This window comes from Heptranchias perlo, chromosome 10 (assembly GCF_035084215.1).
Source record: "Heptranchias perlo isolate sHepPer1 chromosome 10, sHepPer1.hap1, whole genome shotgun sequence".
In the NCBI taxonomy this organism is placed as follows: Eukaryota; Metazoa; Chordata; class Chondrichthyes; order Hexanchiformes; family Hexanchidae; genus Heptranchias; species Heptranchias perlo.
Window position 1 is genome coordinate 55,082,741 of NC_090334.1, and position 25,459 is coordinate 55,108,199.

Consider the following 25,459-nt stretch of genomic DNA (forward strand, 5'->3'; position numbering starts at 1 on the left):
CTTGATGTTGCGGCCCCCCTCTGGTCTTCGCCCTCTCCCGTGCATTCTGGGCTCTCTCCTCCTATAATGGGAGAAAGTAGAGAGGCATGAGTGAGGGGTGGTGACGTGGCCAACCGCTGAATGCATTGGTTTGGGTGAGGCTGACCGTGAATGAGATACATCAGAGGGTGAGTATGAGACAGAGCCATGACATTGTATGAGGATTGGGTTGAGTGGTAGTGGTGGGATGAGTACTGGGGAGGTGAGTAAGTGCAGGTAAGTTGAGGATGAGCTTTGAGTGGGTGGGAGGAGTGATGTGATAGAGTAGTGTTGGCATGTACAGAATGAGTTGTGGGGTGGGGGCGGTAATGTGGAAGACGGAGTGTAGGAGAATGAGGAAGAGTACTCACTTTGGCTGACCTAGTTAGGTCATTGAAGCGCTTCCTGTACTGGATCCATGTGCGGGAGACGTTGCTGCTGCTGGTGACCACCTCTGCCACCTCGAGCCAGGCCTTCTTGGTGGCAGAGACAGGCTGGACATCCCATCTGCCGGATAGAAAATATGCCTCCTCCTCCTCACCCCATCCAGTAAAACCTGGAGTGAGGCATCAGTAAATCTGGGAGCAGCCTTTCCCCTGGGCTGCTCCATTCTATAATTTTGGTTCTTTGCTGCGGGAGCAGGATTGGAGGACTGCCCCTTTAAATAGAGCTCCTCCAGCTGACAGCCTGTGATGCGGGTGCGCAGTCTGCCCGCTGCGCAGGTTTGAAACCTGGAAGCCACGTTAAGTGGCTCCAATTTATCCGTGATCACTTGGGGAACGGGCGGATTTTATTGGGCGGGTTACCCACACAGCCAGTCGCCCCCCCGCTGCCATCCCGCCTCCCTGGCAATATCAGGGCCTAAATCTGAGATTGATAGGTTTTTGTTAACCAAATGTATTAAGGGATATGGAGCTACGGCAGGTGTATGGAGTTAGATCAGAAAATCAACCATGATCTCATTGAATGGTGGAACAGGCTTGAGGGGCTAAATGGCCTACTCCTGTTCCTATGTTCTATAATAAAGTTTCAGTATTCTACAGGGAGTGGGCTGGCTAGCTGACAGGCAACAGCAAGGGCACTGGCAGGGTGGCAGGGGTGGGACAGGAATGCTGTCACCTTGAGAGAGGACTGTAGGTTCATGTTCCATGGAGCCACTGCCACTTGCTGCCTCCTGTTATTTTTATTTATTCGTTCATGGGATGTGGGCGTCACTGGCAAGGCCAGCATTTCTTGCCTATCCCTAATTCCCCTTGAGAAGTCGGTGGTGAGCCGCCTTCTTGAACCGCTGCAGTCTATGTGGTGAAGGTTCTCTCACAGTGCTGTTTGGTAGGGAGTTTCAGGATTTTGACCCAGCGACGACAAAGGAACAGCGATATATTTCCAAGTCAGAATGGTGTGTGCCTTGGAGGGGAACACGCAGGTGGTGTTGTTCCCATGTGCCTGCTGCCCTTGTCCTTTTAGGTGGTAGAGGTCGCAGGTTTGGGAGGTTCTGTCGAAGAAGCCTTGGTGAGTTGCTGCAGTGCATCCTGTAGATGGTAAACACTGCAGCCACGGTGCACCGGTGGTGAAGGAAATGAATGTTTAGGGTGGTGGATGGGGTGCCAATCAAGCGGGCTGCTTTGTCCTGGATGGTGTCAAGCTTCTTGAGTGTTGTTGAAGCTGCACCATCCAGGCAAGTGGAGAATATTCCATCTCACTCCTGACTCGTGCCTTGTAGATGGTGGAAAGGCTTTGGGGAGTCAGGAGGTGAGTCACTTGCCGCAGAATACCCAGCCTCTGACCTGCTCTCGTAGCCACAGTATTTATGTGGCTGGTCCAGTTAAGTTTCTGGTCAATGGTGACCCTCAGGAATTTGATGGTGGGGGATTCAGCGATGGTAATGCCGTAGAATGTCAAGGGGAGGTGGTTAGACTCTCTCTTGTTGGAGATAGTCATTGCCTGGCACGAATGTTACTTGCCACTTATCGGCCCAAACCTGGATGTTGTCCAGGTCTTGCTGCATGTGGGCATGGACTGCTTCATTATCTGAGGGGTTGCGAATGGAACTGAACACTGTGCAATCATCAGCGAACATCCCCATTTCTGACCTTATGATGGAGGGAAGGTCATTGATGAAGCAGCTGAAGATGGTTGGACCTAGGACACTGCCCTGAGGAACTCCTGCAGCAATGTCCTGCGGCTGAGATGATTGGCCTCCAACAACCACTACCATCTTCCTTTGTGCTAGGTATGACTCCAGCCGCGGGAGAGTCTTCCCCCTGATTCCCATTGACTTCAACTTTACTAGGGCTCCTTGGTGCCACACTCGGTAACATGCTGCCTTGATGTCAAGGGCAGTCACTCTCACCTCATCTCTGGAATTCAGCTCTTTTGTCCATGTTTGGACCAAGGCTGTAATGAGGTCTGGAGCCGAGTGGTCCTGGTGGAACCCAAACTGAGCATCGGTGAGCAGTTTATTGGTGAGTAAGTGCCACTTGATAGCACTGTCAATGACACCTTCCATCACTTTGCTGATGATTGAGAGTAGACTGATGGGGTGGTAAATTGACCGGATTGGATTTGTCCTGCTTTTTCAGTGGACAGGACATACAGGGGCAATTTTCCACATTGTCGGGTAGATGCCAGTGTTGTAGCTTTACTGGAACAGTTTGGCTAGAGGCGGGGATGTTTACTAAGCCTCCTCCTCCCGTTAGTTGTTTAATTGTCCACCACCATTCACGAATGGATGTGGCAGGACTGCAGAGCTTTGATCTGATCCGTTGGTTGTGGAAACGCTTAGCTCTGTCTATAGCAGGTTGCTGCCGCTGTTTAGCATCTAAGTAGTCCTGTGTTGTAGCTTCACCAGGTTGGCACCTCATTTTTACGTATGCCTGGTGCTGCTGCTGGCATGCTCTTCTGCACTCCTCATTGAACCAGGGTTGATCCCCTGGCTTGTTGGTAATGGTAGTGAGGAATATGCCAGGCCATGAGGTTACAGATTGTGCTGGAATACAATTCTGCTGCTGCTGATGGCCCACAGATGCCCAGTTTTGAGCTGCTAGATCTGTTCTGAATCTATCCCATTTAGCACGGTGGTACATAAGAACATAAGAACATAAGAAATTGGAGCAGGAGTAGGCCAATCGGCCCCTCGAGCCTGCTCCGCCCATTCAATAAGATCATGGCTGATCTGATCCCAACCACAAATCTAAAGAACACAAGAAGTCGGAGCAGGACCCGGCCACCTAGCCCCTGGGCCCTCTCCGCCACCCACAGGGCATTGACCGATCCGAACTCAGCTTCATGTCCAATTTCCTGCCCGCTCCCCATAACCCCTAATTCCCTTTACTTCTAGGAAACTATCTATTTCTGTTTTAAATTTATCTAATGATGTAGCTTCCACAGCTTCCTGGGGCAGCAAATTCCACAGACCTACCACCCTCTGAGTGAAGAAGTTTCTCCTCATCTCAGTTTTGAAAGAGCAGCCCCTTATTCTAAGATTATGCCCCCTAGTTCTAGTTTCACCCATCTTTGGGAACATCCTTACTGCATCCACCCGATCAAGACCCTTCACAATCTTATATGTTTCAATAAGATCGCCTCTCATTCTTCTGAACTCCAATGAGTAGAGTCCCAATCGACTCAACCTCTCCTCATATGTCCGCCCCCTCATCCCCGGGATTAACCGAGTGAACCTTCTTTGTACTGCCTCGAGAGCAAGTATGTCTTTTCTTAAGTATGGAGACCAAAACTGTATGCAGTATTCCAGGTGCGGTCTCACCAATACCTTATATAACTGCAGCAATACCTCCTTGTTTTTATATTCTATCCCCCTAGCAATAAAAGCCAACATTCCGTTGGCTTTCTTGATCACCTGCTGCACCTGCATACCAACTTTTTGATTTTCTTGCACTAGGACCCCCAGATCCCTTTGTACTGCAGTACTTTCCAGTCTCTCGCCATTAAGAAAATAACTTGCTCTCTGATTTTTCCTGCCAAAGTGCATAACCTCACATTTTCCAATATTATATTGCATCTGCCAAATCTCCGCCCACTCACCCAGCCTGTCTATATCCCCTTGCAGGTTTTTTATGTCCTCCTCACTCTCTACTTTCCCTCCCATCTTTGTATCATCTGCAAATTTTGATATGTTGCACTCGGTCCCCTCCTCCAAATCGTTAATATAGATTGTAAAGAGTTGGGGACCCAGCACCGACCCCTGTGGAACACCACTGGTTACTGGTTGCCAGTCCGAAAATGAACCATTTATCCCAACTCTCTGCTTCCTGTTCGATAACCAATCCTCCACCCATGCCAGAATATTACCCCCAATCCCTTGATTTTTTATCTTAAGTAATAATCTTTTATGTGGCACCTTGTCGAATGCCTTCTGGAAGTCTAAATACACTATGTCCACTGGTTCCCCTTTATCCACCCTGTACGTTATATCCTCGAAGAACTCAAGCAAATTTGTCAGACATGACTTCCCCTTCATAAAGCCATGCTGACTTTGTCCTATTAAATTATGCTTATCTAAATGTTCCGTTACTGTCTCCTTAATAATAGACTCCAAAATTTTACCCACCACAGATGTTAAGCTAACTGGCCTATAATTTCCAGCCTTCTGCCTACTACCCTTTTTAAATAACGGTGTTACATTAGCAGTTTTCCAATCTGCCGGGACCTCTCCTGAGTCCAGGGAATTTTGGAAAACTATCACCAAAGCATCCACAATCCCTACTGCCACTTCCCTCAAGACCCTAGGATGGAAGCAATCAGGTCCAGGGGATTTATCCGCCTTGAGTCCCATTATTTTACTGAGTACCATCTCCTGAGTGATTTTAATCGTATTTAGCTCCTCCCCCCCGAGAGTCCCCTGTTTGTCCAGTGTTGGGATATTCTTAGTGTCCTCTACTGTAAAGACTGAAACAAAATATTTGTTCAGCATTTTTGCCATCTCCATGTTTCCCACCATTAATTTCCCGGTCTCATCCTCTAAGGGACCTATGTTTGCCTTAGCCACCCTTTTTCTTTTTATATAACTATAGAAACTCTTGCTATCTGTTTTTATATTTTTTGCTAATTTCTTTTCATAATCTAACTTCCCTTTCTTAATCAATCCTTTAGTTACTTTTTGCTGTCTTTTGAAGAATTCCCAATCTTCTATCCTCCCACTAAGTTTGGCTACCTTATATGTCCTTGTTTTTAGTCGGATACTATCCTTGATTTCTTTACTTAGCCACGGATGGCTGTCATTTCTTTTACACCCTTTTTTCCTCAGTGGAATATATTTATTTTGAAAGTTGTAAAATAACTCCCTAAATGAACACCACTGCTCATGTACCGTCTTACCCTTTAATCTATTTTCCCAGTCCACTTTAATCAATTCCGCTCTCATACCATCATAGTCTCCTTTATTCAAGCTCAGTACGCTTGTTTGAGAATCAACCTTCTCACCCTCTAATTGGATATGGAATTCAACCATGTTGTGGTCGCTCGTTCCAAGGGGATCCTTAACTAGGACATTATTAATTAATCCTGACTCATTACACAGGACCAGGTCCAAGGTTGCCTGCCCCCTTGTAGGATCAGTTACATACTGCTCAAGAAATCCATCCCTGATGCACTCAATGAACTCGTCCTCAAGGCTGCTCTGCCCAATTTGATTTGTCCAGTTAATATGATAATTAAAATCCCCCATAATTATGGCTGTTCCCTTATTACATGCCCCGACTATCTCCTGATTAATACTTCTTCCAGCAGAGTTGCAACTATTAGGAGGCCTATATACTACGCCCACTAATGTTTTTTTTCCCTTATTATTCCTTATCTCCACCCAAACTGTTTCATTATCTTGATGCTTTGTCCCAATATCATTTCTCTGTATTACAGTGATTCCTTCCTTTATTAACATAGCCACCCCACCTCCCCTTCCTTCCTGCCTGTCCTTCCTGATTGTTAAATACCCTGGCATATTTAATTCCCAGTCGTTGTCACCCTGCAGCCATGTTTCTGTAATGGCCACAAGATCATACCCATACGTAGTTATTTGTGCCGTTAACTCGTCCATTTTATTACGAATGCTACGTGCATTCAGATAAAGAACTTTCAAATCTGTTTTGTGACGCTTAGTTCCTGCTTTTTCCTTTTTTAACACTTTACCTATTACTCCATACCTTCTGTCCCTTCCTGTTACGCTTTCCTCTCTCTCCCTGCTCAGGTTCCCAACCCCCTGCCACTTTAGTTTAAACCCTCCCCAACAGCACTAGCAAACACTCCTCCTAGGACAGCGGTCCCGGCCCTGCCCAGGTGCAGACCATCCGGTTTGTACTGGTCCCACCTCCCCCAGAACCGTTTCCAGTGTCCCAGGAATTTGAATCCCTCCCCCTTGCACCATTCCTCTAGCCACGTATTCATTTGAAATATCCTCCTATTTCTACTCTGACTAGCACGTGGCACTGGCAGCAATCCTGAGATTACTACCTTTGAGGTCCTATTTTTAAATTTACCTCCTAACTCCCTATATTCTGCTTTTAGGACCTCATCCCCTTTTTTACCTATATCGTTGGTGCCTATGTGCACCACAACAGCTGGCTGTTCGCCCTCCCCCTCCAAAATGTTCTGTAGCCGCTCCGAGACATCCTTGATCCTTGCACCAGGGAGGCAACACACCATCCTGGAGTCTCGGTTGCGGCCGCAGAAACGCCTGTCTATTCCCCTTACAATTGAGTCCCCTATCACTATAGCTCTGCCACTCTTTTTCCTCCCAGCCTGTGCAGCAGAGCTACCCGTGGTGCCAGGAAGTTGGCTGCTGCTGCCTTCCCCTGATAAGCCATCCCCCCCAACAGCATCCAAAGTGGCATATCTGTTTGAGAGGGGGATGGCCACAGGGGACCCCTGCACTACCTGCCTGCATCTCTTACTCTTCCTGGTGGTCACCAGGAAGAGTAAGAGATGCAGGCAGGTTGGACGGTGTCCTCAGTGTGAAGACGGGACTTTGTCTCCACAAGGACTGTGCAGCGGTCACTCCTACCAATACAGTCATGGACAGTTGCATCTGCGACAGGTAGATTGGTTTTTCCCTCGTGTTGGTTCGCTCACCACCTGCCGCAGGCCCAGTCTGGCAGCTATGTCCTTCAGGACGCGGCCAGCTCGGTCAGTAGTGGTGCTACCGAGCCACTCTTGGTGATGAACATTGAAGTCCCCCACCCAGTGCACATTCTGTGCCCTTGCTACCCTCAGTGCTTCCTCCAAGTGGTGCTCAACATGGAGGAGGACAGATTCATCAGCTAAGGGAGGGCGGTAGGTGGTAATCAGCAGGGGGTTCCTTGCCCATGTTTGACCTGATACCATGAGATTTCATGGGGTCTAGAGTCAATCTTGAGGACTCCCAGGGCCACTCCCTCCTGACTGTATATCACTGTACCTCCACCTCTGGTGGGTCTGTCCTGCCGGTGGGACAGGGCATACCCAGGGATGGTGATGGAAGAGTCTGGGACGTTGGCTGAAAGGTATGGTTCTGTGAGTATGGCTATGTCAGGCTGTTGCTTGACTAGTCTGTGGGACAGCTCTCCCAATTTTGGCACAAGTCCCCAGATGTTAGTGAGGAGGACATTGCAGGGTTGACTGGGCTTGGTTTGCCTTTGTCGTGTCCGGTGCCTAGTGGTCCGATGCCGGGTGTTCCGTCCAGTTTTATTCTTATTATGACTTTTTGTAGCGAGATTGTACAACTGATTGGCTTGCTAGGCCATTTCAGAAGGCGATTAAGAATCAACCACATTGCTGAGAGTCTGGAGTCACATATAGGCCAGGCCAGGTAAGGACAGCAGATTTCCTTCCCTAAAGGACATTAGTGAACCAGATGGGCTTATTACGACAATCCGGTAGTTTCATGGCCAACATTACTGATACTAGTCTTTTTATTCCAGATTTTATTTAATTAATTGAATTTAAATTCCCCAGCTGCTGTGGTGGGATTTGAACTCACGACTCTGGATTATTAATCCAGGCCTCTGGATTACTAGTCCAGTAACACAACACTATGCTACCATATCCTTGGTAGCGCCACCTTCTCCTGCAAGAAAGCGGGACATGTGTCGGTGAGTGTCCTGCAGGATGTTTGGGTGATGTGTCTTCCTGGTTGAATAGATGTTAGTGTGTGTGGATGTGTGGCTTGCAACAGTGGTAATGTTGGTGACAGGAAGCATCTGATTGGAAGAGTTGAGTACTGATTGAAAGAGTTTGTTGGTATGTGGGTGATGGCGTGTGTAGTGAATGGAGCAGTGGATGCGGCTAATGGTGCAGTTGGTAGGAGATGCCACTTGACAGTTGACTTCACTCACCTAGACCACTCATGTCAAAGCACTGAACTTCTTCCTACATCGCATCCATGTTTGTGGTGCTATGTGCCTGGCATTGACTTTGTACCCTACTGCCTCTTGAGCATATGTCTGGAGGGCCTCTTGCCTCCCTGCAGATATAGGATGCCCCTCCTTCTGTCCACCTCTTGCACCAGGGCCTCTAGTGCATCACTGGAGAACCTTGGTGCACGCTTTCTCGCAGGCCCGGTACAAACTCAGATCGCCAGATTGGTGAGGTCTGGTGTGCAGATTGGAGGATGTGGTATTTGGTCGTGCGCAACCTTTATTCAATGTTTTAACATAATTCAACAGTTTGTAAACGTAGGGATGGGACCTGCATCTGTGTTTTACATGTGCGACGTCCAATCTCCGTTCAGACTCCACGCGGACCCATATCTTATATTTTGCAAATAAGAGGTGCAGGCTGCCTTTAAGAGGTGCTAGCCATTCGCGCGATATCAGGGCCTCCCTGCTGGTGAGCAGCCACTCAACAGCGCAGCTAGGCCTGGCTGCTCACAGATATCAGGTAAATGACCAGGGAGCACAAATGTTACGTGCTGCCTGTATCTCAACGACCGGGCGCAGGTTAATTGTGCACTGCGACCCCAGCGCCCGGTTTCGAGGGTTATCCAATTTAACCCCCAGTGTATTCAAACAAGTTTAAGAAAAGGCATTGAGTCAATCATTGGTTAATATACTAACGGTAGTTGATTTCCCCAAAGACTGTGAACAACAAGCAATTTGTTAGCTTCTCTGGAGATCAATAAATATCTCACACCTTTTGTGTTGGGAAGTCTCTGGTCCCAGGCGCTCAGCCTGGTAAACCATTCTTCTTGGATGTGAACAGAGGGAAATATATACAACAGAGATACAGCCGGATCCAGCAAAGGCCACGAAGGCAGTCAAGTTTTTTTTAAAAACAGAAAGCTGTGAGGGGAAGGTTTCATGAGGCTAAGAAGAAGAGTGCAGGAGCGTAGTTAAGACTTCATTTGTTTAAGTCAAGTAAGACTACCTGCTAATGTAGGAAGTGTAGCATGTTCATTCTTTTGCACAATTACACAAATACAAGTTGCATTGATTGAACAAAGTGAATCTAATCATAACTGTTTCTCTTTACTTCATTGGCTGCAAAGTAAAGCAGCTTAATTATTTGTATCTGGCCTCATCTCACCAAGTGCCTGCTCATTCCACCTTCATAGAAATTGAAGATGCACATGTGCCAAAGACAAGAATATCCAGTTCATATCACAATGGGATATGATCGTTACATCCCTGGGTTACGCCATCATGTAGCTAGATATTGAGCAGTACGACATACCATTAAACGCAACATGCTCAGACCAATTACAGGCGTTACTGTAAATAGTCTGAATATCTTACAACTACTGTACCCAAGAGAATATCTAAAGCAAGGCCCCAAATGCGTAACAGATGGACAGAATAATGTTTTGTGCCAACTCTCTGTGGGATCACCAACAGAAATAAACCTTTGTGGAATATCATATGAGAATGAATCAGGTATCTACTCAACCATCATCACAAAAAAAAAGATGGTCAGGTCATGTATTTCAATGCTGTTTTTGGGATCTTGCTGTGTGCTAATGGTCTGCCGTGATTCCTTACAATACAACAGTGATTACACTTCAAAGTATTTAATTCTCTGTAAAGTCCTGAGGTTGTGAAAGAACAAAGTTGTATTTATATAGTATCTTTCACATCCTCAGGACATCCAAAAGTGCTTTACAGCCAATTAATTACTCCCAAAGAGGTGTACTAATTTTATTTTAAATGTTTTCAAATATTTACAAAGGAGTGCCACTGGAGGAAATTTTAATTAGTTTCCAGGGTGGAGCCTGGCCCTTCCCCCTTCCCCCCCCCACCCCCCCTCCCCTCCCCCTTCCACCCCCCCACCCCCCAACCAGCTGCCTATGCTGCAGTATCCAGTCTCTTCCACTGCAGGGGAGGGGAGGGGCATATCAATGGTCTGTTTCTCTTGGCCCCACCTCCTAACCCACGAAGTTCAGCAGGGTCAGCTGTGGAACCTGCAGGCTAGCACATCCTGGCACTTATCCTGGGATGGGGCCGCACGTAGATTTTTGGGCTCAGTTTATCTAAATTAGCGGAACTCCCTACGATGTAGTTTCATGAATTTTCAGAAAGCTTTTGACAGGACCGCACAAAAGACTCCTGATTAAACAAAGTCACAGGAATCCTGAGCTAAATGTAAAACCAGATCAGAAGCCAGCTAACAAAGGAAGGAGAGTGTACTCACGGGTGAAGTTAATGTCAGAATACCGAGAGATGTTGAGTAGGGTCCTTCAGGCATCAGTGCTTGGCTGCCTGTTGTTCCTAACCTACATTAATGACTTGGATATTGAAACTAAATGTAATTTTATCTAATTTGATGACACGGCTAAAATAGGGAAAGCAGGAGAGATAGTGAATTTTTAAAAAATTATCTTCTCAGGATGTGGGCGTCACCTGCAAGGCCGGTGTTTATTGCCCATCCCTTGTTGCCCTGAGCAATGTTTTTTTTGGTATAACTGAGTGGCTTACGAGGCCACTTCTGAGTCAACCACATTGATGTGGCATTGTAGTCACATATAGGTCAGACCAGATAAAGACGGCAGGTTTCCTTCCCTAAAGGGCATCAGTGAACCATTTGGATTTTTACGACAATCTGACAGCTTCATGGTCACTTTTTACTGATACCAGCTTTTTATTTCCAGATTTCTTTTTAAACTAAATTCAAATTCTCAGAGTAGATAAGGGGGAATCAGTGGATATAGTATATTTGGATTTTCAAAAGGCATTTGATAAGGTGCCACACAAGAGGTTGTCACACAAGATTATGGCTCATGGGATTGGGGGGGAAAATTAGCATGGATTGAGGATTGGTTAACGGACAGAAAATAGAGACTAGGAATAAATGGGTCATTTTTGGGTTGGTAGGTTGTAACTAGTGGGGTGCCGCAGGAATCAGTGCTTGGGCCTCAGCTATTTACAATCTATATTAATGACTTACATGAAGTGACCGAGTGTAATGTATCCAAGTTTGCTAACGACACAAAGCTAGGTGGGAAAGTAAGCTGTGAGGAGGACACAAAGAGTTTCCAAAGGGATATTGACAGGTTAAGTGAGTGGGCGAGAAGGTGGCAGATGGAGTATAATGTGGGGAAATGTGAGGTTATTCACTTTGGTAGGAAAAATAGAAAAACAGAATATTTTTTAAATGGTGAGAAACTATTGAATGTTGGTATTCAGAGGGATTTGGGTGTCCTTGTACGAAACACAGAAAGTTAACATGCAGGTACAGCAAGCAATAAGGAAGGCAAATGGTATGTTGGCCTTTATTGCAAGGAGGTTGGAGTACAAGAGTAAGGAAGTCTTGCTGTAATTGTACAGGGCTTTGGTGAGACCACACCTGGAGTACTGTGTACAGTTTTGGTCTCCTTACCTAAGGAACGATATACTTGCCTTAGAGGCGGTGCAACGAAGGTTCATTAGATTGATTCTTGGGATGTCCTATGCAGAAAGATTGAGTAGAATGGGCCTATATTCTCTGGAGTTTAGAAGAATGAGAGGTGATTCGAAGAGAGTTTGACAGGGTAGATGCTGAGAGGATGTTTCCCCTGGGTGGAGTCCAGAACTAGGGAACATAGTCTCAGGATAAGGGGTCGGACATTTAGGACTGAGAAGTGGAGGAATTTGTTCACTCAGAGGGTCGTAAATATTTGGAATTCTCTACCCCAGAGGGCTGTGGATGCTCAGTTGTTGAGTATATTCAAGGCTGAGATCGATAAGATTTTTGGACTCTAAGGGAATTGTGGGATATGGGGATCAGGCGTGAAAGTGGAGTTGAGGTCGAAGATCAGCCATGATCTTGTTGAATGGCAGAGCAGGCTCGAGAGGCCATATGGCCTACTCCTGCTCCTATTCTTTATGTTCTTAAACTGCTATGGGATTTGAATTCACGATCTACGGATTATTAGTTCAGGCTTCTGGATTACTAGTCCAGTAACATAACTGTACCTGGGGCAGGCAATGCTGGCGGCTTACCTGAGCAGGGTATCTGCATATTACTTCTGATCCTTCAATCACTTCAACAAATATGCAAGCTTCACATCTTCAAGCTGCAATCTCAAGATTTACCTGCTACTGTCCTGCTTCTTAGGGCCATCCTAACACTTGGCCCTTCTTTCTTTCCTCTAGGTCCTTCTCAGCGGCAAGGGGCAATCCTCTTGAAGATACACTGTCATGCACTCTATCCCTCACAAGCAACAACACAGACATTGGCACTCCACGTGGGTTAGATAGTGAGTTAGATGGTGAAACACCCAGCATGAGCGAGCAGCAGCAGGTACTGGTGGCAGGGATAGTCCAGGAGACAGCTTGCAAGGTCCTCTCCTAGCACTGCTGAGCAGGACAGAAAGGAAGGCTTCAAGGGCTCTGCCATGAAAAGTAAACTGCTTGCCTTCCTTTTTGGGGCTCCTCGTAAGCTGCTATCCTAGGCCTACAATGGCAGAAGAGGAACGTCTGCTAGAATTCTAGCTCTAAGAAACAACTTGGAACAGGGCTTCCCTTGTAAGATACTATGTGTGATGGTCTTGTTGTTATGTGTATGCTTGTATGTAGGTGAAAGAGAAGAGAGGAAGTTTTAACAAAATTGTCTTGGGTCTGTGCCCATGCGCACTAGATTGTCTGGGCACAGTGAATATTAGAAAATCGGGTAAGTAGGATCACCCGCCAGTAAAGGGACCTATCTGATATTCTATCCATTTAATTTAATGGAAGGAAAATTGCATAGATTCTTTTGCAGGCATATGCTTCAACCGACCCAATTTTCTAATGTTCCCTGCATTCAGGCAATTCACTGCACAAATAATTAGCATAACCAAATAAGTTTTGGAAGTCAGCAGTTCCAAAAATAGGGAGGTACAAAACTGGCTCTGGGGGCACCAGTGCTGGAAAATATACCCCTATATTTCTAAAGGTCAGAAATAATTGATGACAAGAGCAGTGTGGTGACACTCAGCAATAGCTACAGGGCCCAGCACAGAGTCTGTGGTGTCTTGATCACTGGACAGCCTCTAGCAATTCCTAATAGAATGAAAGAATGTATTTATCTAGTGTTTTTCATGTCTTCATGATAGATCAAATCACTTCACTACCAATAAATTTACTTTTTGATGTGTAGTCACTGCTGTTATGTAGGCAAACATAGCAGTCAATTTACAGACAGCAAGATCCCATGAATAGCAAATAAATAAATGACCAGCAATTGAATTTTTGGTGGTGTTAATAGACAGCTACAGCTGTACCTACCCTCTTGGCTAACCAGACAGGCGAAGAAGGGAATTAAATTACAGAAAAAGGGGAAATACCCACAAAATACACCTTGGGGAAAACATTTTAAAACAGGAAATATATAACAGTATTTATGTTTATAGTGCCACCTTGTGGGTCAAAAAAAACAGAAGGGCCCTGGGAATCTGCGTTGGAGAACATCCCTGCGATAGGGCTGAGATGAACCCACCGGGAACTTCTACTGTTCACCATGGTGGACTTTCTAGGGTGTGGGGATGGTTCTGTACGTTACATTGCAATGGCAGACACCCATACCACTAGGGGAACATCTAGCGTGTCTACCATTGTGAAGAAGCTGGAAAGTCCAGCAGTGATTGTCAGGCCAGGGCCCCGTAGAAACAAAACAAAATTGCCACATTTGCAATTTATTTTTAAAATAGTGTTCATCTTGGACACACAGGTAAGCCCCATTTCTGCCCTGGTTGACATGGTACTCCTGGTCTCACTGGGTGTACCTCTACCAATCTTATATAGGTCTCACTGAGGGCTGGGAAATTGCGAACTCCCTGATCCCAGCCCCACCCCTCCTTACGCCAATGGCCATGTTTGGGGTGGACAGAGGCTCCACCCCCCACATCCCGGAATCCCCAATGTAAGGCTGGGGTCCTAGCATTTTCAGGTCCTAGTCTAGTTTCCAGACCTTCCTGTGGGCAACTCACCGCTCCACCTCCTCCAAGTTACAGCAGGATTGCGCCAGAAGGGCCATAGATTTTCGACCTTACGGTCTCAAAATGTAATATATTGGTGCATATTACGATTATGCATCATATCTCATTAAATTTTATACAAAGCCAATTTAGTCAAAGACTGTGAATTTCTTAAAGTTTTTCTTTATATACTGCATGCCATATGTTTCAATTTTTACAAAAACATAATGCTGTTTTTTATGCTTGTGAAGGTGGGTCAGTGTTACCAAATGGAACACTTTCCATTTTAGCCACCTCATGTTAGCAACAAGCACTTCTAGGTCAAGTACAGTCCACCCAGATACAGAGTAAACTTCCCTCTACTCTGCCTTAATCTCAAGCTCAAAAGATCACCCCAGGCTAAATCAATGTGATTTTTTCTATTTCTCAGTCAATAGCCAAAGCACTTCCTCCTGACAACACAGCTAAGACTGGTTAATCACCATGAGGGAAAACTGAGAGCGTGAACTAGCATCCTATTGCTCTGTACTACTGAGTGTTGAAGGACTATACAAGTACATATAACATACCTTAATTAGGATATTTTCTGGCTTTACATCTCGGTGAAAAATTCCATTTCTGTAGTGAATAAAAGCAGTTTTTGTAAATCTATGTGCCGTGCCATGACTTTCTGATTTATAATTTCCTAATCAATTTTATCACTATGCCACTGGTAATCTCAAAAAATATAAATAAAATGCTTCTTTTCCTTGCAAGTATCAAATAAAACTCCCGAATATACAATGAATTTCTGTTATTAACTGATACATTTTTATGTGCATATGCTTCTTTGAATAAATATAATCGATATTGTCAGACATTACACTCAGCCAAAATTTTCCTTAAAGTAAATTTAAACATCTTAAAGTTATTGTAAATTAACTCAGCTTAATAATATTAGCTGAAAAATATTTATGATGCTCATTTTCACTGTTAATGCTTTCCTTACCTGTGCATGTAATCAAGGGACTTACATAGTTGATACATGTAACTCTTTATTTTGCCTTCGGGTAAAAGGTTCCTTCGCCCTGTAAATAAAAGAATGTATTGTAAATCTTACAAAAAAGTCAACTGTTCTCTTAAACAATAACTTCACCTGCAATCTGTTGCTATACTCATAGACTATGTAATTCAAACACACTTTCAAAATGTTCCTAGGATCAGTAAAACAGCAAATGGATAGAATGAACTGGTTCTTCAGGCTATCATGTCACCATTTTCATAAAAGTCTTATTTGTTCTGTTCAATTTTGGACTAATGACAGAGACATTGATGGAAGTGGCCTTATGTTTTGAGTTTCTTTGTTATGTTTTGTCTTTTCCTTTGTATTCACCAGCATAGATATTATTATAACCATTCTGTTCTTTTATTTGACGTTTATTAAATAAAAGTACGGAATGGTGGTAGTGACCATGTCTAGAAATATGGTACAACTGTAATTATCCACACTCCCACTATCTACGTGGTTAATTATCTGTGAGAATTTCAAAAATAATAGGAGACTAGTGGAAGTTGGGACTGCCAGCATTTTTATCCTTTACTCACCTTGGCTATTCTACCTTTATTAGTAAAATCAGCTGGCATTTAAACATCTGATCTATTAGCTGGCCTACCAACTCAGAAGTTTTGCCACACAGCTCCCCACAACTCTAGCCATTCCTATGCTGGTGAGTGGAATGTATGTTGACTGTAACACCACCTGATACATTAGCTAACCCTGAAACCCTAACTACTGTAGCATCAGCCCAGACTCCCTTTCTGACCAGCAGCCGGGCTTGCTCTTTACTCCAAGACTTGGCTTCGCACTCCCAGCATCGACTCCCTCCTAACACCACCAAATCCTCAGCAGTCAGGTCATCCTGAGACCTACCCTGAAGTTAGACTCATGCCCCACGAAACAAAACAAAATATATACTAATATTTTGTTCTCTTTTCTATATCCCTCTGTGTGTACATAGATATATAGATTTGTGTCCAGTGGTACAGAAACACATTAGCCCAGATTTGGGATGGGATGGGACTTCTGCTTTACTGATAATATAAGATGACCCTGCCATAATTTCCAGGCTCAATGAGAATTGTATAGTACAGGCAAGTTCCAAGCATTGTAACTGCCTCCAACTCGGAGTTTGCCTTTTCACATGGAATCTAATTGCTTGCTGCAGTAAATGTTTGAAGATTCCTGGGTTTTACTGCATCTCATGGTAAACAAAGGTAATTCTCACTTTTTGTATACTTTTTAAATGAAGAACAATGCATAACAGACAGGTAGGGGACCTCCAATCTCAGATCACTTACCCACTATGAGGAGGAAACCATGCACATCCAGTGGAGAGAGGCTTTCAAGAGTGCTGGAGATGATGCCAGCTGAAAGCTTGTCAGAACATTCTGTTTCTCCTTTAATTGTACCACTAATTAATTGCCAATGAAGTATATCAGGAAAGCCTCGTCATTTCTTCAACTGCATGCGATCCGCTCCCCAGGAAATCATTCTAACCACTCTTCCTACTCTAGATTTTACACACGCAAACCCAAACAGCTGCTGGAGCAAAATAGAAACAAGGAAAAATGCAACAGAATGGATTAAAAGGCACCGCGTAATCCTCAACGCATCAGTGTCAAAACCACCTAAAATGAACAGAATCGGAGCAACGCACACTGTGAAATCAGCAAAAAACCCAGCGAAAAGAATCCATAGTCACCCAACCAACTGCCACTGACCAGAACTCTCATCTTCTTCATTAAGAGTAAATGCACTCAACTTTCACCAAGGTCAGTGAGAAAATCTGCAGTAGCTGAGAAGAATGTCCGGAATTGAACAGCAAACTATCATTTAGAAACGCAGAACATTCCCAGTAAAAGAAAGACCGTGCACAATTTACATATATACAGCACCTTTCAGGATCTTCAGTGTACATAGGAACAGGAGTAGGCCATTCAGCCCCTCGAGCCGGCTCCGCCATTTGATAAGATCATGGCTGATCTGTGACCTTACTCCATATAACTGCCTTTGGCCCATATCCCTTAATACCTGTGGTTGCCAAAAAGCTATCTATCTCAGATTTAAAATCAGCAACTGAGCTAGCATCAATTGCTGTTTGCAGAAGAGAGTTCCAAACTTCTACCACCCTTTGTGTGTAGAAGTGTTTTCTAATCTCATTCCTGAAAGGTCTGGTCTAGTTTTTAGACTGTGCCCCCTACTCTTAGAATCCCCAACCAGTGGAAATAGTTTCTCTCTATTCACCCTATCTGTTCCCCTTAATATATTATAAACTTCAATCAGATCACCCCTTAACCTTCAAAACTCTCGAGAATACAACCCCAATTTGTGTAATCTCTCCTCGTAACTTAACCCTTGAAGTCCGGGTATCATTCTAGTAAACCTACGCTGCACTGCCTCCAAGGCCAATATGTCCTTCCGAAGGTGCGGTGCCCAGAACTGCTCAGAGTACTCCAGGTGTGGTCTAACCAGGGTTTTGTATAGCTGCAGCATAACTTCTGCCCTCTTGTACTCTAGTCCTCTAGATATAAAGGCCAGCATTCCATTAGCCTTATTGATTATTTTCTGCACCTGTTCATGACACTTCAATGATCTATGTACCTGAACCCCTAAGTCCCTTTGGACATCCACTGTTTTTAACTTTTTACCATTTAGAAAGTACCCCGTTCTATCCTTTTTTGGTCCAAAGTGAATGACCTCACATTTGTCTACACTGAATTCCATTTGCCACAGTTTTGCCCATTCACCTAATCGGTCAATATCGCTTTGTAATTTTATGTTTTCATCTACACTGCTTACATTACTACCAATCTTTGTGTCATCGGCAAACTTAAATATGAGTCTTTCTATGCCTTCATCTAAGTCGTTAATAAATATTGTGAATAATTGAGGCCCCAAGACAGATCCCTGCGGGACTCCACTAGTCACATCCTGCCAATGTGAATACCTACCCATTATCGCTACTCTCTGTCGCCTTTCGCTCAGCCAACTTCCTAACCAAGTCCGTACTTTTCCCTCGATTCCATGGGCTTCTATCTTAGCTAACAGTCTCTTATGTGGGACTTTATCAAACGCCTTCTGGAAGTCCATATAAATAACATCCATTGACATTCCTCTGTCCACTACTTTAGTCACCTCTTCAAAAAATTCAATCAGGTTTGTCAGGCACGACCTACCTTTCACAAATCCATGCTGGCTCTCTCCGATTAACTGAAAATTCTCGAGGTGTTTAGTCACCCTATCCTTAATTATAGACTCCAGCACTTTTCCCACAACAGATGTTAGGCTAACTGGTCTATAATTTCCTGGTTTCCCTCTCTCTCCCTTCTTAGAAAGCAGAGTGACATGTGCAATTTTCCAATCTAGAGGGATGGTTCCTGAATCTAGAGAACTTTGAAAGATTATAAGTTAGAGCATCTGCAATGTGCTCACCTACTTCCTTTAAAACCCTGGGATGGAAACCATCTGGTCCTGGGGATTTGTCACTCTTTAGTGCTATTATTTTCTGCATTACTGTTGTTTTACTTATGTTAATTTTATTGAGTCCCTGTCCCCAATTCGATATTAGTTTTCTTGGGATTTCCGGCATGCAATCCTCTTTTTCCACTGTAAATACTGATGCAAAGTAATTATTCAACATGTCTGCCATTTCCCCACTGTCAATGACAATATCCCCACTTTCAGATTTTAAGGGGCCAACGCTGCTCCTGACCACCCTCTTTTTCCTAATGTAACTATAACAGTTCTTCGTATTGGTTTTGATATCCCTTGCAAGTTTCTTTTCATACTCTCTTTTTGTAGCTCTTACTATTTGTTTTGTGTTCGAACAGTGACTACACTTCAAAAGTACTTCACAGGCAATGAAGTACTTTTGACGTGTAGTCACTGTTGGAATGTAGGGAAATGCAGCAGCCAATTTGCATTGTCATGTCTTACAAACAACAATGAGATAAATGTCCGGATAGACTGTTTTGGTGGTGTCGGTTGAGGGATAAAAGTTAGACAGAGTGAGAAAGGGACGAAATGTGAGCCATAGGCTTTTGAGAGCTCTGTATTCGCTAGAAGGGTACAGCTTTAAGAAATTGTATAAAATGTCAGCATGACCAATGCAAGGCAGTATAACTTTAAGAAATCTTTAAAGGCAATTCAGGTCAATCAGGAACGATTCCAAGCCTGGAAGGATAAAAGGCAGGGAAATAGTTCAGTTGGGGAGAAAGGAGCTAAGAGTGAGAATCTGTATGCTGGAAAGTAATGTGATCCGCTCCCCAGGAAATCATTCTAACCACTCTTCCTACTCTAGATTTTACACACCCAAACCCATACAGCTGCTGGAGCAAAATAGAAACAAGGAGAAATGCAACAGAATGGATTAAAAGACACCATGCAATCCTCAATGCATCAGTGTCAAAACCACCTAAAATGAACAGAATCAGAGCAACGCATACCATGAAATCAAAAGTACTTAATTGCCTGTGAAGTGCTTTGGTACACTGAAGATCCTGAAAGGTGCTATATAAATGCAAATTGTGCAAGGTCTTTCTTTTACTGGGAAGGTTCTGCGTTTCCAAATGATAGTTTGCTGTTCAATTCTGGACATTCTTCTCAGCTACTGCAGATTTTCTCTCTGACCTTGGTGAAAGTTGAGTGCATTTTCTGTACCTGTATCTGTATGCTGGAAAGTAATCCCTGTTACTGTATTTTTCATCTCTGCACTTAAAGACACCACTGCCATGGGTGAATAAACCTTGCATGTTTTAACATTAAGCTCTAGTCTGCGTGCCTAGTTGACAACTGGGTCCTGGGCCTGCTCTAGCTTGTTACACGTGGTGTCAGGAGTGAGATTTTGGTACTCTGAGAAAAGCCAAGATCCACCATCATGGAGGAAATGTTGAGAGCATTCATGTAGGTCACATTGGCACAACAGAAGCAGACTAGCAAGATTCTGGAATTCCAACAAGAAATGATTCGGATTATGAAGGCGAAAGCGGAAAGAACTGAGGCCGAAATCCAGAATTTGATGCAGGGACTGGTGTCAGGAGGATCTAAGACGAGAGACCTGCAGTCTATCCGGCCTAGCTTGGTATTGCAAAAGGTGGCTCCAGACAACGATGTGGAGGGTACCTTCTGGCCTTTGAACGATGTGCAGAGCAAGAAAAGTGGTCAAAAGAACAGTGGGCAGGGATTGTGGCTCCTTTATTAGTAGAGGACGCCCAAAAGGCATACTTTGACTTGGAACTGATTGATGCAGCTGTTTACCGGATGCTGAAGGAGGAAATCCTGCCCTATACTGGAGTAACCCCCATGGTGAGAGCGTGACAATTACAAGCCTGAACCTATGACGTTGGGAAACCTCCACGATCACAGATGTACGACCTGATTCTCCTGGCACGGCGATGGCGGCAGCCTGAGACAAATAACCCGGCGAAGATTGTGGAGCTGGTTGTCGTGTACCGGTTCATCCGAGCTCTACCCACTAAGGCAGGGGGTGGGTCGGACAAGGAAAGCTGGCAGACGTCCTGGAGTTGGTGGTCATGGTATAGCGACATCTGGCAGCGGAGGAACTGGCTCGTGATCAAGGAGACGTCTCCTCCAGGACCCTATGCGCCCTCCTTGCCCGAAGAACCGCGAAGATCCCAATAAGACTGTATGGGAGAAGGGGTTGCTGAAGTGCAGCAAGAAGCTGTGAAGGGATATTGTAACCTCTTTGATAAAGTTAAAAATGTTAAATCTGATAAGCTGTTATCGTTATGATGGGTTAGGGCATATTGCAAGATGATATCCTAACATTGAGGAACCTATGGACTGTAGTCTGGGTAACCAGAACCCAGCCCCTGGGGAGGATTATCTGATTAGCATATTGTGAACCGTGAGCCATGTGGAGGCCACCCATTTTTTTTTAAAGCCCATAAAAGATAAATGGTAAAGAGTTCACCACGCTGACTGATTTGGTAGAGCATGACTTTGGTAGCCACCAATCTGGACCGGCTTTCCCAGTTACTTCATGGGTCCAAAGCAGGGGTACAGTGGGTGCATGGGGATGTGTAGTATTACCCCACTACTACGGTGGCTTTAGAGTATGATGGGAAAGGTCAGGGGAGGACCACATTTGTAGTCCCAAGCCTCCTTCAACCAGTGATCCTGGGAAGAGATCTTCCAGAATTTGAAGCCCTCGTAAAAACGAGGTTCAGAATAGGCCCATGTCGCACACTAATGAGGAGTTCGCTCAAAAATTTCCCTTTGAAGACCCCATCATATTTCAGGGGATTGGGAAGAAACGAAAACCGAAGAGAGCAGAGACGGTATAAGGCTCGAGGAGCGAGAGAACAGGACCCTCCGAGTTTAGTGGGAGATCAACTCGAGACCCTTCCCAATGGTAGAGCACCTCTGTCAGGCGCAGAGGGAAAAAGTTCCCGAGAGGACCTTCTTAGGAGATGGGAAGACTCCCTCGAGGAGTTTTACATGAGTATAACAGATTTCAAATAGGAACAGACTAATGACCCGACTTTTCAGAGCGTGAAAACAGAAGTGGTATTGTTTAATGGACACCTGGTAGAAGGTAAATTAAAAAAGGGCTAGGCCTTACTATATAATTGAGAATGATTTGTTGTACAGGGTGACCAGTGAGTACCGGGTAGGGGTAGAACAACTATTGGTTCCAAAATCCTATCGATGCCTAGTATTAGATCTGGCCCATAAATACTTCTTGGGCTGATATCTGAAGGTAGAAAAAACCCAAGAGAAAATCTTACAACGATTGTTTTGGCCAGGGATTTATAAAGAAGTCCAATTCTATTGCAATTCCTGTCCAGAATGTCAATTGGCAAGACCTAAACTCATCTCCGTGCTCTGTTGGTCCCCCTACCCATAATCGATGTACCATTTGAAATAATTGCTATGGAGCTGGTGGGGCCTTTGGAAAGATCTGCCAAGGGATACCAGTATATTTTAGTGGTAGTTAATTACGCGACCAGGTATCCAGAGGCTAGTTCCTTACAGAACGTGGCATCAAGAAACGTTGCTAATGAATTGGTACGGGTGTTTTCCAGGGTAGGAATTCCCAAAGAGATTCTGACCGATCAGGGGACTCCATTTATATCCAAACTAATGGGAGACTTACATGCATTGTTAAAGATTAAGGCTCCACGAACCTTGGTATATCATCTCCAGACCAATGGGTTAGTAGGGCATTTCAATAAAATTTTCAAAAGTATTTCAAAGAAAGTAGTAGACAGGGATGGTAAGAACTGGGATGCCTTGTTACCTTACCTAATGTTTGCAATTCGAGAAGTTCCACAGGCCTCCACGAGGTTTTCAACATTCGAGCTTCTCTATGAGAGACAACCCCATGGGCTTCTAGATATTATTAGGAAGGAATGGTAGGAACAGAATAGCCTTTCTCAGAAGGTGGTAGAACACATCCTGAAAAGGAGGGTGGAGGCAGTCAATCCTATGGTAAAGGAATACCTGGTAAAAGTCTAAGAAAAGCAACGGGTCTACTAAAATAAGCAGGTCAGGGTGAGGCAGTTCCTTCAGGGCAACCGAGAATTGCATCTGGTTCCCATGCCTGGGAGCAAACTCGTGGCTCAATGGCAGGTCCCGTAAATTACAAAGTTATTCAGCCTGGCTGAAGAACTAACAGCACGGCAGCAACTAAAACTGCTAAAATTAGCTGAAAGAAACAGGAATGTTTTTAACCTCTCGACCCAGGAAAACTCATGTTATTAAACATGATATTGTAACGCCTCTGAGGATAACGGGCTCTGTGAAAATGTACCGGATCCCCAAGGGGAAAAGACAGGAGGTCTCCCAAGAGAACAGGACAATGCTAGAGCTAGGGGTAACAGAAGAGTCTCACAATGAATGGTCAAACCCTATAGTTATGGTACCAAAACCTGATGGGTCGTGGAGATTCTGTAATGACTTAAAAAAATTAAACAAAGTCTCTGTGTTTGATGCTTACCCCATGCCGTGGGTGGACGAGCTAATTGAATGTCTGGGAAATGCCAACTTCCTGTCCACCCTGGCCCTTACGAAAGGGTAGTGGCAGATACTGTTACCGGATTCTGCCAAAACAAAAAGGCTTTTGTAACCTGAAGGTCTACACAGTACCAAGTGAAGCCATGTGGGCTGCACGGGGCTCCTGCCACCTTTCAGCAGCTAATGGATCAGATTTTGAGGCCTCATGCTCTGTATGCCACTGTATACCTAGATGATAATTGTAAACTACAGCGAAGACTGGGAGTCAAAAAAAATTAGAAGCGGTCCTGGATAGCTTAAGACAGGCAGGTTTGACAGCCAACCCATAAAATGCCATTTGGGCTTGTCAGAGGCGTATTGCTTGGAGTATGTAGTCAGGGGCAGGCTAGCCCCAACTTGACAAAGTAGAGGCTATTAGCAAATGGCCCAGACCCGGGATGAAAAAAAAATTGAACTTATCTGGGGCTTGTCAGTGACTTCGCCACCAAGATCAGTCTCCCTTTGACTGATCTAATCAAATCAAATCTCGGGAGCCGAATATGGTCCGATGGACCCTTGGTGGGGAAACAGCATTTGGGGACCTCCAGGATGCTTTATGCTCAGACCCGGTACTGATTGTTCTGGATTTCTCCCGGGAGTTCATCTTCCAGACAGATGCGTCGAACATTTGACAAGGGGCAGTACTATTCAAGATTATCGAAGGGGCCGAGCATTCCACAATGTACCTGAGTAGAAAGTGGCTACCTTGAGAACGGAACTAGGCAATAGTCGAGAAGGAGTGTTTAGCAATCAAATTGGTGATGGAGACACTAAAATACTATTTATTATGGAGAACCTTCCCGAACTGCCAAAAATTCAGAACTCCCTCAGGTCAGCCTACATTACGTGCTCAAGGCTCAGCAATGTGGTTTGAACCGATGACATGACTAGGAGATGAGAAAAGTACCACTGAGCCAGAGCTGACTCTAGCTAGTAATATGCAGTAATTTAAATGAGAAAAGTGACGCAGCACCCAATCCTCCCCTCCAGTAAACATTTAATCCATGGACAAGACAGCAAAGTAACGCAACTTCCTCCACCCCCAACACACGAGGTAGTAATTCCTTGAGCATGCATCAAACTTCCAAAACTCATCAAAATCCTATCCCTCTCAAGAACCAATAATTACTGGAGCGCACATTAAGCTCACAATAGTCCCCCTTGCCCCCTATTGAATTGAAAAGCACAGGAGCAGACAACATGCAAATCTCTCCCTAAAAAGAAATGCCAAGATCACTCCCCCGCCCCCATTAAGCAGTAATTTCAGCACCTCCAACCCTCTTTTCCCCTCACCTCTCCATCTGCCCCTCCTTCCTTTCTTACTCTCCCCTCTCCCTCAGATTCCATCCGCCATCCTCCCCTTTCTTCTCCCTCACTCTTTAGATTGTCCACCTCCCTCTGTCTTTCATTTCCTCCCTCTCCATCTTCCTTCTCCCTCCATATCTCTCTAACCTTCACCTTCCTGTGCCTCCCCCTGCCTTCTTCCCCCCTCTCCTTTCTTGGTTCAATTATCTCTCCGCCCTCGAACCCTGCTTGACCTGAATGTTGCACTTTGTCTGCATGTGCAATGCCACGAAATATCAACTAATTATATAAAAATAAGGACAGAATATATGACTTCAAAATGAGAACTGAAACACATCTACACACTCACGTCCAATTATCCCCTGCCCTGTAACTCCCTTTCACTTGAAGACTGCACTTGGTCTTTACTCCCCATATGCAACGCCATAGATCGATGCAATGCCATTGATCGACTCGTGTGGTACAGAAACTCATTGAATGAAATGTTGCCTTGGTGGTATGGCCCCGATATTACCAGGGAGGCGGGTTGGCAGCAGGGGTGGGGGGGGGGGGGGGGGGCGACTGGACACGTGGGTAACCCGCCCAGTAAAATTGGTGCATTCCCCATGCAATCACGAGTAAATTGAAGCCACTTACTTTGGCTTCTGGGTTTCCCGTTGGAAACCTGCGCAGCGGGTGGACTGCGCACCCACATCACAGGCTGTCAGGTGGAGGAGCCCTATTTA

General features: G+C 44.8%; 1 protein-coding gene across 8 annotated transcripts in view; it reads right to left on the reverse strand.

Annotated features, from left to right (window-relative positions):
- Positions 1–25,459, reverse strand: part of LOC137326578 (MAPK/MAK/MRK overlapping kinase-like) — a 136,282-nt gene that overhangs the window by 65,966 nt on the left and 44,857 nt on the right. For all 8 annotated transcript variants that reach the window (XM_067991822.1, XM_067991816.1, XM_067991819.1 and 5 more), the window contains 2 exons: positions 15,363–15,441; positions 14,944–14,992 (listed from right to left, as the gene is read on the reverse strand). In XM_067991822.1, coding sequence (XP_067847923.1) covers positions 14,944–14,992; positions 15,363–15,441 — 128 coding nt within the window. The remainder of the gene's footprint in view (positions 1–14,943; positions 14,993–15,362; positions 15,442–25,459) is intronic.